The following is a 12,154-nucleotide window of genomic DNA, read 5'->3' as shown; positions in this document are numbered from 1 at the left end:
TGTTTCTCTCTAACATACTAAATTTGTCCCTATTCCTCTCCTGTAGTGTGTGACCCAGGTTGACCCTGACAGTGGAGCGGAGGGCCAGCCAGCCTGTGACCTCCGTGCTGTGGGCAAGAAGTTTGACAAAGGCCTCTACACCACCCTGGTCAGTGTCTGTCTATATAGCATCTGAATTGGCAGGACAGGATCTCTTCTACATTGAAACTCTCATTTGAAGGAACATTTTCAAAGGAAGATGAATGAGTAGTGTCAGAAATATACAAACATAGTTATTTAGCTATGTCTGTTGATGTTGTAGAAATCGTTCCATGAAGATGTGGTGCAAGTGGTGCGGAGGCGTCTGGACCAGGAGGAGTCTCTCCCGGAGGATGAAAGGCCCACAGCCGTGGCCCGCTCCTACTACTTGAAGGTAATGCGGAGTACTCAGACAGCAACACTCTGGGAGGAAAACTCTTTACATAGGCAATTGTACAGTACAAATCAGAAGTATTTACTTGACCATGTAGCTACAAGCACAGTACTTTCAGTATGACAGAAAACAGTTGGATGAACTATAAGTCGTCTGCAATGTTATCACGTTTTTACTGTACTTTAGTTACATAACCACAGCGTTTTTGTTAAAAGCACACACACACAATAGTAAACGGATATACACTTGGCTGCACTTTGAACACAGCTTTTTACGCTCATCTTGCTTGAAACATTCTTAACTTATTTTGAAGTTATGTGTATAGATTGTACACACTAGTTTAAATGTTTCATACAATTCAATATCAGAAGTTAGACAACAGACACTTGAATACCCTCATCCTAACGCAATACATGGTCTGTACTCAGTCAGTGATATCAGTCCTCAGTATTATGTCATGTGGTGTCTAGCTCCCTTCAGTAACCACGAGCACAACCGTTCCTTGATTTTAACTGGCGGCTTTATTCTGTAGTTTTAGTCAGAATTATCACCTTCCGTGAGAACTGTAAAGTAAATGAAAATACAGTCAAGCACACTCTTACAACCTTATCTTACGAGTGACTTATTAGCTTGGTATAACTCTGAAGTGCTTACACACATAAACAGTTTAGCCGGAGCTATAACAGTATCAGATTAAACACATGAATAAAGGAAAAATACCTAATTGGCTGCTTATTACAGAAGGGAGGAAATCAAACTTCACACATATTATTCCTGGCATGAATTCACACTTCATCCTTAATTATTATAACATTACCATCATAACGTACACGCTTCAACTTTTACGAACTACACCTGATGACATGAAAACTTAGCTAACACAGCGCGGGATTGCCTTCCCTCCAAAGGTGTGTTGCTACAATACTGTCCCCGTTACAACAGTTATTAGCTACGTAGTTCCGCTTGTTTTATAATTTCCCCCGCATAGCGAACACGTAAACAATTCAAACAAAAAACGACATAGACTTACAGGTTACTTGTCAGTTACAGTGTCTGCTGTTCCAAATGGCTGTCTAGTTTGCAGAACAGTATGTGATTGGGAATGAGTTATGGGGCTCTGTAGGGCTGTGGTTCTGGTGGTCATGACTCCCCTGGTGGTCATAACATTTGCAATGTTTATTGGAAAGAAAAATGAACGACATGTTGTAAAATGGCCAACAGAGGAGTGTAGATTCACCCTCTCCTCACTGTTCTCTCTGTAGCTTCTGGAGGAGGTCTTCAACTGGTTCAACAGTCAGGACCCCAAAGTGTGGGACCCCCGATCCAAAGACCTGCCTATGTGAGTAGCAATCTTCTCCTTAAATCTCCTAGTTCAGGGTATCTCAACTGGTGGCCCACAGTGATTTTATTTCCCACGCATAATAGAGAAATGTGGTTTTATACCAATTTAAGCAGGTTTTGAAATGATTGTTTTAGTCAAATTATTATATCTGTTTGGGCTTCTTGCGATCATTTTGCAGTCAACAAATTATGTGTAATTATGTTCCGGCCCCCTGACCATCTGCTCAAGAGAAAATCGACCTGCATCTGAATCTAGTTGATGATCCCTGTCCTAGTCTGTTAAACCTAGTTTTTGTTATGCTTGTGAACTCGGCGTACAATTTACCAAGGCTCTTAGAAGGTTATCTGTCTGGGAGTTATTTTTCAGACATTGGGATTTGGGGATTTAACACTTAGATATTGACTCATATGGGAAGATTTCAATGAAATTCCAGTTTAACGTTGGGTTGTGACATATTGCTTCACTACTTCCTGCAGTGATTTATGCATTTTCCCCATGAAGCAGCATAAGCCTACATTCAGTGGCGCAACTGATTATGTTTTCTGGTTTGCCACACATTTGTATGACACTCCTGTTGTTCACATCCTGATGGGAAATGAGAAGTTGATTTGAATTGTACTGTCAACAATGACCTTAAAGTGGGGGAAAAGTCATTAAAATCCAATGTGACAGGAAGTTACAGAAGTTAGTCTTATAATTATTTTCTTCTTCTGTATGTTAAAGCCAGGACAGTCCCCCACCTCTCCCATACATTCCCAGTTCACATCTTTCCTTAAAGGTAGAGTGGTAAGCTCAGGACTTGACCTGTCTGTCACCTTATCTTCTGGGGGAAAGATTGATTAATAAACATGAATTGTTTCTTAATGTAAATGAGTGTCATCATTAAAGTTAGCTAGTTGTGAGCCACTGTCGCAGTTGTATTCCCAAAGTCTAATCCTAACTTGAGTAACTGTGTGCGCATGTAACTCAGATGTTTGCCTAAACCATCCAAATTTGAGTTTTGTGCTGGTGTCTAACACAGAACTTGAATTCCTCTTCTTTCATCTCCTCACCCCTCCATTTCTTCATCCATTCTCTTTCCCATTGCAGTGGGATGCTGTCCCATGCGGTTCAGCCCCCCACCACTGAGCATGTGTATGCCCAGTGGCGTGAGAGGGAGGAGCTAAGGTCCAGGGCCCCTCTAGGGAGCCTGCAGACGGAGAATGTACCACGCCTGGAGGTGAAACAAGAAGAGGTGCCTCACCCCACTACCCCACTGATCACAGAGCCAACCAGGGGTCTCCACTTTAGGAAAAACAGGGCTTTCAGGCTTAATAAACTCAAAGGTACTTTACACAACTGAGGGGAGGAAAAACTATGAGAACGAAAATATTGAATCAACCAATTTCCTAAGGGAATTGTTTTGGTTTGATGTTTGGCATTTGTCCCTCAGGGAAAAGGGGAAGAGCCGGACGGCAATCCATGTCTGAGGGACGTCCATTCAAGTCTGAGGGACGGCTGTCAAAGGCTGACCTAGACACAGGGTGGTCCAAGGACGACGGGAGGCAATGCTCACTGTGCCAAAAGTATGGAGATGCTAAGTCCAATGTGAGTAAGACTGAAACTAGGTGTCAGAACACTTCTGAGCAGCATGGTGGAAGAAACACAAATCGCACTCTGACTTCAGAGCACTGAGCCTTCAAACCCTTTTTCAACATAACAGCCCTTGACTCACAGGAAATTAAGTCAACCAAAACCACACAGTAGGTAACCCATCAGTACTGTATTTCTAACCTCCATGTGTCCTTCAGGAGGCGGGCAGGCTGCTGTACCTGGGCCAGAACGAATGGGCTCACATCAACTGCTCCATGTGGTCCGCAGAGGTGTTCGAGGAGGACAATGGCTCTCTGATGCACGTGCACAGTGCCGTCGCTAGGGGGCGCTTCATGGTGAGGCTTCACTTTATTTGTGCAGTGACATTCTTGTTTTTCCAGCAGCTGTAATTTGTGTATCTTTGTCCACTGTCCATCATCTCTCTCAAACTCATTATCCACCCTTATTCTCTCCTCCTGGACTGATCTAACCTGTCTCCTTGTTTCCGCAGCGCTGTGAGCGCTGTAACCATACAGGTGCCACAGTGGGCTGCTGTCTGACCTCCTGCCAGAGCAACTACCACTTCATGTGTGCCCGCTCCCGCAACTGTGTATTCCAGGACGACAAGAAGGTCTACTGCTACAAACACAGAGACCTCATCAGTGGCAAGGTAAAGTCCTGGGACTACTCAGCAGTGGGACTGTTGTTTTTTTTAAACATCTGAATGAGTTTCCTCACGCATGTGTACATTTGTTTTTTTTCCATTGCAGATCATCACCGGCCAAGGGTTTGAGGTGAATCGGAGGATGTACGTGGACTTTGATGGGATCAGTCTTCGCAGGAAGTTCTTGACTGGACTCGAGCCAGAAAACATCAATTTGATGATTGGTATATTTTCTCGACACATTACATTGTTATTTTTAGCTCACTTGAGTATAAGTATAACAGGACTGGTCATGGGTTTTGCTCATCTAATCATAGTTATTTTCTGAATTCAGGCTCTTTGCAGATTGAAAAGCTAGGTATGCTGACTGAGCTGTCTGCAAAGCAAGGAAAACTTTTCCCAGTGGGTTACCGGTAAGTAGCAGCAATTAATAATGAATGAGAAATTGGCATGTTTAGACTTGTTTTTTTTTATGACAACCTTTCAACTCCTCCTCTCCGCAGGTGTTCTCGCTGGTACTGGAGCACGGTGAACCCACTGCGGCGATGCAAATACACGTGTACGATCCGTGAGGTCCGACCGCCGGTCCCTGAGAAACCTGCTGAAGAGATGCCTGACAAGGGAGAGAATAGCACTATAGCACACAGCCCCTGCGCCCAGTCAGGTGAGAGTCTTGGTAACACAACACTGCATCAAACCCTCACTACTCCACTGAACAAAAATATAAGCGCAACATGTAAAGTGTTGGTGCCATGTTTCATGAGCTGAAATTAAATATTATATCAATTTCTATACATACAAAAGGTTATTTAGCTCAAATTTTGTGCACTAATTTGTTTACTAATAATGTATAATCCATTCACCTGACAGGTGTGGCATATCAAGAAGCTGATTAAACAGCATGACCATTACACAGGTGCACCTTGTGCTGGGAACAATAAAAGGCCACTCTAAAATGTGCATTTTTATCACACAACGCAATACTACAAATGTCTCAAGTTTTGAGGGAGCGTGTAATTTGCATGCTCACTGCAGGAATGTCCACCAGACATGTTGCCAGAAAATTGAATGTTTAGTTCTCTACCATAAGCTGCCTCCAAAGTTGTTTTAGAGAATTTGGCAGTATGCCCAACCGACCTCACAACTGCAGATCACGTTGTATGGCCACGTGTGGGTGAGCGTTTTGCTGATGTTGTGAACCGAGTGCCCCATCGTGGCATGCGGGTATGGGCAGGCATAAGCTACGGACATCGAACACAATTGCATTTTATTGATGGCAATTTGAATGCACAGAGATACCATAACACGATCCCGTCGTGCCATTCTCGTGCCATTCACCCACCGCCATCACCTCATGTTTCAGAATGATAATGCACTGCACCATGTCGCAAGGATCTGTACACAATTCCTGGAAGCTGAAAATGTTCCAGTTCTTCCATGGCCTTCGTACTCACCAGGCATGTCACTCCGTGAGCATGTTTGGGAAGCTCTGGATCGACGTGTACAACCGTGTGTTCCAGTTCCTGCCACTATCCAGCAACTTCATGCAGACGTTTAAGTGGAGAGGGGACCACATTCCACAAGCCACAATCAACAGCTTGATGAACTCTATATGAAGTAGATATTGCGCTTCATGAGGCAAAAATAGTGCTCACACCCGATACTTTTCTGATCCACGCCCCTACCTTTTTTTTTTAAGGCATCTGTGACCAAAATATGCATATCTGTATTCCCAGTCATGTGAAAGCCATAGATTAGGGCCTAATGCATTTAAATAGCCAGATTTACTTATGAACTGTCATTCAATGAAATTGTTGATATTGTTGAATGTTGCATTGCTATTTATGTTCAGTATAAATATTAATGTGACTGTTGGCTTTCTTACACTGCAACGTGGATATTAGCAAGACTTTGACGTGGCATAGGAAACAGAGTTGTTGTTGTTGTTGTTTCACCTCTAGAATCTGATGCCCAAGAGGTTGATGTGGCACATTCCCGACCCACTACTCCCAGCTTCTCCGCTCCACTCCCTAAACCTGACCAAGGGGCAAGGCCCAAAATCAGGAGACCAACTGGAGGACTGTTCCGGCCTCTGCCCTCCCCAGGTAACTGTTCCGTGGTTGGCTAATGTTGTTTTCTAATAAAAAAAAGACAATTGTCAGGTTTTGAGTGATTTCTAGATATTACCCAGAAATCAGTTGTCTCACTGCTATCTTATTTTCCTCTGCAGGAGCTACCAAGTCCAAACCCCACCACATCCTGACCATCAGTGACCTGGAGGAGACACGCAGGCCTCGTCGCCACAGCCCCCACTCCCAAACCCGCAGGGACATGTCCTCCCCACCCCTGGGCTCTCCAACTGGATCGGGACTAATCACCCTCCGCACTGGGGGCTCCATGCATCCCAAGGCCTCCGTACCCACCTCTCCGCTGTTTCCCCTCGGCGCTACTGATATCCTGCTGACCTCTCCCTCTGCCCGCCCTGTCGGAGGTCGAAGTGCTTCCTCTGCCCGTTGCCCCGGGAACATGACTCACTCTACCTCAGGACTCTTTCCCCAGCCACCGTGGGAAGACAGTGTGGGCAGCTTCCCTTGCCTGTCCCTCTCACCAACTGTCCAGCACTCCCCTAGACCCAGGCTGTCTTTTGACCTGAACCAGTCAGACTCAGTGGAGGTACCACACAACTTCCTGGCCTCCCCAGAACCGGAGGATAACCCTGCACCTAACAGCACCTCACCACTTAGGGGCTCTTTCACACAATTCCACGAGGACTCTGACGTGGCCATGGTCTCCGAGTTGAAGACTGAGCTTGAGATTGAGGAGACGCTAGTGAATGAGGGAGTGGCCATGAACTGTGGTGCCCAGATAGACGTGGAGGGCGACGACAACCAAGAGGAGTTCTGGAAGCCCGAGGTTCGCAAGAGGAAGACCCGTACAGCCCTGACCCGCTCAGCTGCATCCACCAGGCAAGACTGGGGGAACACTTCCTCTGATGAGGACATGGAGCACTATTTTGACTTCTCGCACACTGTGGTCAGTCGCACAGGTGCCAGGGACCCACCCCAGGCTCCTGCCTCTCCCTCTTCAAGATCTATCCCTCAGCTGGACGGTGTGGACGATGGGACTGAGAGTGATGCCAGCGTGACAACCACAGATGGGGCTCAGAAACTGAAGAGTGCCAGTCAAGTTCAGAACACAGCTCAAACACATGTTCCGCCTGAAGTAAAAATTACAACAAATGGTCTACGTGCAGACCCTGGAAGCCCTGTCCCAGATCAGTCACCCCTTAGCAACCCTTTCAAGTCTACAACCAGAGTTTTCCTCCCCGCTACAAAACCTCCCCCAGCGTATAGACCCCATGATCCATCCAAAGCCTTTAATGCCACACAACTAGCTAGGACTGAATTGGACAGTGTGACCCTTGCGCCAACTGAGAACTCACCAGAAGCTCGAAGACCAGCTGCAGTGGACCCTTCCACAACACACAGCCCTGCTGATGTGAATACTACTCCCCTGCAGTTATACACCTTCCCAACTCCTGTAGAGCAAAATAACTCAGTCCCCTCCTTAGACTCCCACGAACCAGTGCTGATTGCACCCCTTCAAGGAACTCTGCTGGACTTTGTCCATACTAAGGTGCCTGATACGGTCTACCCAGAGGATTTATTTCAAGTTTCCGGTCTGGACTTTGTCCCTGGGGCTCCACTTGTTCTTGAAAGGTGTGATCCTCCCTCCCCCAGCACTTGTTTCACTGAGCTGGTCCCTGTCCAGGTTGATGCTCCCATGGAAACCCATCAGCCTCAAGACCCAAAAGACCTCTTCTTGGATTCTAACAGCGGCCACTTTGTATCGCACACAGATGGATCTGCCATTTACATGAACCACTTGACAGAGAGTTCACGAGATCCCTCGTTGAGCAGTAGTCAGGGCACCCTGTTGGAGCTTCTTCAACCCTCTTCTCTTATCTCCTCGGACTTCCCTAACCCCAGCGTAGCACAGATGAACCCTTTACAAATGAGTCCCTCTGTGCAGTCCTCTTTGCCTGGCTTTAACCCTTCAAGGCCACCTCTCAGTAGCATCTCACTACAACCCCTGACATCCTCCCAAGGGTCAACAGTCTTGCCGCCCATGGAGACCTTTTGTACCAAATTATCAGCACCTATTCCAGACAGTGCACTTCCACATTTGTCCTCTCAAATTGATCCCATTTTATCTGCAACATCAAGCGTCAGGCTCCCATCTTATGGATCTGTCTCTCTGCCTATATTCTCCACACAATCCCAGGCCGTTGTCTCCACAGCAATTACCATTGTATCCTCCGCTCCCTCCGTATCCTCTCTCTCCGATGCTCTTTCCACCCAGTGTCACCCCATGCTCTCTTCACTTCAGCCCTCCTCTGCCCCTGTGATGATTAACGGATACAGCTCCACGTCTCTGCAGAAGGAAGCTGCCATGGGACACACCATCTCCATCAACTTCTCCACCCCCAGGCCGCCACTGGAGCCCCAACAGCCGCTGTTAACTCAGGGACTACCTGGCCACGCTATCCTTACTGTGAAGGAAGTGGGTGGTCCTAACGTGGACCCTACACCTCACGTTCTACTGGTCAACCGCCTGGGCCAGATCTTTGTGAAGAACCCAGAGAGCAACACGTTCCAGCTTCCCAGTCAGAGCTGTCCCTCCTATAATTGTGTCACTCAGATAGCCAGCCTCCTTCAGAGCAATGCCCTGTCTGCCACCTTGGCAGCAGCTGGTACAATGTCCACCCCAGTTACAGGGATTGCCATGCCAACCCATGTCCCTAGGATGGCCACGCCTGTGGTTCAGAACCCAGCTACCATCACTCAACTGCTCACACATAACAGCAATGGGACAGTGGCAGCAACTGCGGTCAAGAAACCCAGGAAGAACGCAAGCGTATCTGCAGATGGAGCTATACCAGGGATGAAGAAACCCAGAAAGAAGAAAGAACCTTCCACAACTTCTAAGAGAGAGAAGTCTGACAAAGCTGCAGACCTGTTTGAGTTTGCTGGTCAGGACGGGAGTTCCTCCATGACCAAGACTGAGAGCGCCCAAGCCATCATCAACCAAGCCATGGCCAGTAACTACACCCCCAACCGGACCGGTCCGCGCATACTGAGTCCCTCCACATTCCGTAACAACCCTTCCTTGAAATCTGTGGTCCTGCCCCCAGGACTACTCATCGAACCCGAGCCCGCAGCCAACACACTGTCTGTTTCAACACCCCGCCCTTCTCGCGCCCATGTCCGTATGAAGAGGGTGTCCTCCCTTTCAGATCGCATTGGTGCCACAAAGAAGTCCAAGACAGACTTCCTAGAGCCAGAGCCCCCTAGTGCTAAGGAGGACCTGTCGGTACCCAAAGACAGCTTTGCTGCTGTCTCCAGCAGGGCTGGGGGTGTTCGCATTAAAACCCCAACGGTGAAAGGTGTGTTGGACCTGGACAAGCTAAAGGAGGAGCACTTGAGTGACTCTGAAAGCACCAGGTTAGTCTTTTGGAACTTATCAGGGCAGTGATCTAATGAATTGAGTAATGAGACAAAATGTACAAATATTATTTCCAATTAATAATATAAGAATAGTCATGCCTTTATGTTTAATGGCCAGTGAGTCTCCTGTAGAGTTCCGTTTTAATTTGAAAGTGATTAAGTTGCTACATCTGCAACTATGCTCAAAGTCAGATTCATATTGAAATATTATTTATTTTCAAATTGGCACGTCGCTCATGTTTCCAGTGTGGGCCTCTTCTCTTTAGTGTCGATAAGATCATGTCTGGATATTTTTTACCTTACTCTTAACTCTTCCTCTCACTACTAGTAACCTACAGTATGATATGACAAATAGAACAAGGCGTTTTACTCCTGAAATAGAACTGTCGATAGGCTATGTAGAGGTCAGTAACTATAAAGAGCAGGTCATGCATAGAAACCTTTTTTGAAGTCATAACTGAGATTGTCATTGTCACCACTCATTTACCAATCTACAATACAGCTCCTAGTTTGCACGATGCTCTCCAATTGTCATCACTGCATTTCTGCCCTAAAGTGTGTATCTAATACAGTGAGTGATATTCAGCCTGTATCCAGTCGATTTCAGTGTTTCTCTTGTTATATTCCTCACAGGCCAGGGCCTTGGGACCGCCTGTCTATACCTCGATTTGGGGGGGACATGGGTAAACAGAACTGGGACGCAGTGGGCCGCAGTGCCCTGACTGACTGGAACAAATACTCAGGTACTTATGTGTAATGGTACCGTATGAACAGTATGTCTGTATGACGATGACTTGGATGATGATGACTGATGATACTTCTTATACCTGTAAACAAGTGTGCCTGATTTGAAAATACCCTGTGGTATTTCCATCCTGCCAGGTGCTGTATCGTGCTCAGATGATGAGCTGCTGCCATCAGACGAGGACGATAAGCGTCCCCCCAGCCGAGACCAGCCCCACCTTCGCTTCGAGATCAAAAGCGATGACGGCTTCAGTGTGGAGGCAGACAGCATAGAGGGTGAGGTTTCAGGGAGGAAAGGGCAAATGAATAGACTTCATGTGTCTTATCTTCATGTGTTCTTCATGTGTTTGTTTAGAAATTATTACATTTCCCAACACTCAAGGCAATGATTTCTGTACAAATACCCACTATTTCTACATGTGACTAAACATAAGATTATGAAAAATACTTGTTCTCGTACTTGGCTAGAATTAACTTGTGTAATAAACCATCTAGCACAAAATGTAGGCTAATTTCCATATGTATTACATTTGTGTGTTATGCTGTGTTACTCACGTCTTACTCTTCTCTCTATATTTCTCTGCAACCCTCCTTTCCCTCCTAAGTTGCCTGGAGGGCAGTGATAGACTGTGTCCAGGAGGCGCGGGCAGGGGCAAGGCTTAGGCAGCTGTCCTTCTCTGGGATGACAGGTGTCCGTATGCTGGGCCTGCTCCACGACACGGTGGTCTTCTTGGTGGAGCAGCTCCAGGGGGCCCGCCGCTGCCATAGCCACGCCTTCCGCTTCTTTAAACAGATCAGCCAAGAGGAGGACCTGCCTGTCAACCCCTCTGGATGTGCCCGCTCTGAGGTCTACCTCAGGTCAGTGTCCCTGTGTTCTGTTCACTTCAGGGGCCCTGGAAGTTAAATATAGAAATTATAAGGGAAGTCATTATTTTGGAGTGTAATTTGTAAATTGGTTCTGAGTTGTCTTACAGATTAATCTTACATATATTGTCAACATTTCACCAACACTTCCTCTGTATCATGAGTAGGGTTGCAAAGGGTCGGAAACATTCCGGTATATTTCTGGAAATTGCCCATGGGAATTTTTTGGGGAACATTTTTTGTGGGATACACAAGGCAATTCTAGGTTTTGTGACATATTTTGGTTAAACTGTCCCCAATTCAATGGAATTGCAAATCTCTGCATGCACAGTGCATTCTACCATCACGTGCAGTCCACTCTTCCATTACATGTACAGCTGATTCTCAAGATCTTGCACACTAATGAGATGCTATTGTGCCCACACTACTACACTGTCTGAGTCAAGGACAACATGCTTTCTGGTTTTGATTACAATACTGGGTGGGGTGAATATATTTTATTAACTAGTTAATAAACTCAGCAATAAAAGAAACGTCCGCTCACTGTCAACTGCGTTTATTTTCAGCAAACTTAACGTGTAAATATTTGTATTAACATAACAAGATTCAACAACAGACATAAACTGAACAAGTTCCACAGACATGTGACTAACAGAAATGGAATAAAGTGTCCCTGAACATAGACTGGGTCAAAATCAAAGTAACAGTCAGTATCTGGTGTGGCCACCAGCTGCATTAAGTACTGCAGTGCATCTCCTCATGAACTGCACCAGATTGCCCTTATTCTTGCTGTGAGATGTTTCCCCACTCTTCCACCAAGGCACCTGCAAGACATTTCTTGGGGAATGGCCCCGGGCCTCACCCTCCGATCCAACAGGTCCCAGATGTGCTCAATTGGATTGAGATCCGGGCTCTTCGCTGCCCATGGCAGAACACTGACATTCCTGTCTTGCAGGAAATCACGCACAGAACGAGCAGTATGGCTGGTGGAATTGTCATGCTGGAGGGTCATGTCAGGATGAGCCTGCAGGAAGGGTACCACATGAGGG

The 12,154-nt window shown here is 46.4% G+C and overlaps 1 protein-coding gene across 4 annotated transcripts in view; it reads left to right on the top strand.

Moving 5' to 3' along the window:
- The window catches only part of LOC109900891 (histone-lysine N-methyltransferase 2A), a 78,840-nt gene that overhangs the window by 46,489 nt on the left and 20,197 nt on the right, over nt 1-12,154 (top strand). For all 4 annotated transcript variants that reach the window (XM_031802674.1, XM_031802681.1, XM_031802677.1 and 1 more), the window contains 15 exons: nt 47-148; nt 302-412; nt 1,675-1,751; nt 2,844-3,079; nt 3,187-3,341; nt 3,545-3,682; nt 3,838-3,996; nt 4,097-4,214; nt 4,325-4,403; nt 4,494-4,654; nt 5,952-6,095; nt 6,221-9,494; nt 10,131-10,240; nt 10,380-10,517; nt 10,847-11,099. In XM_031802674.1, the coding sequence (XP_031658534.1) occupies nt 47-148; nt 302-412; nt 1,675-1,751; nt 2,844-3,079; nt 3,187-3,341; nt 3,545-3,682; nt 3,838-3,996; nt 4,097-4,214; nt 4,325-4,403; nt 4,494-4,654; nt 5,952-6,095; nt 6,221-9,494; nt 10,131-10,240; nt 10,380-10,517; nt 10,847-11,099 (5,255 nt within the window). The remainder of the gene's footprint in view (nt 1-46; nt 149-301; nt 413-1,674; nt 1,752-2,843; nt 3,080-3,186; nt 3,342-3,544; nt 3,683-3,837; nt 3,997-4,096; nt 4,215-4,324; nt 4,404-4,493; nt 4,655-5,951; nt 6,096-6,220; nt 9,495-10,130; nt 10,241-10,379; nt 10,518-10,846; nt 11,100-12,154) is intronic.

Source organism: Oncorhynchus kisutch, linkage group LG2, assembly GCF_002021735.2.
Source record: "Oncorhynchus kisutch isolate 150728-3 linkage group LG2, Okis_V2, whole genome shotgun sequence".
Lineage (NCBI taxonomy): Eukaryota > Metazoa > Chordata > Actinopteri > Salmoniformes > Salmonidae > Oncorhynchus > Oncorhynchus kisutch.
Note: the sequence above shows the minus strand (reverse complement) of the source record. Positions and strands in the feature narration are given on the sequence as shown.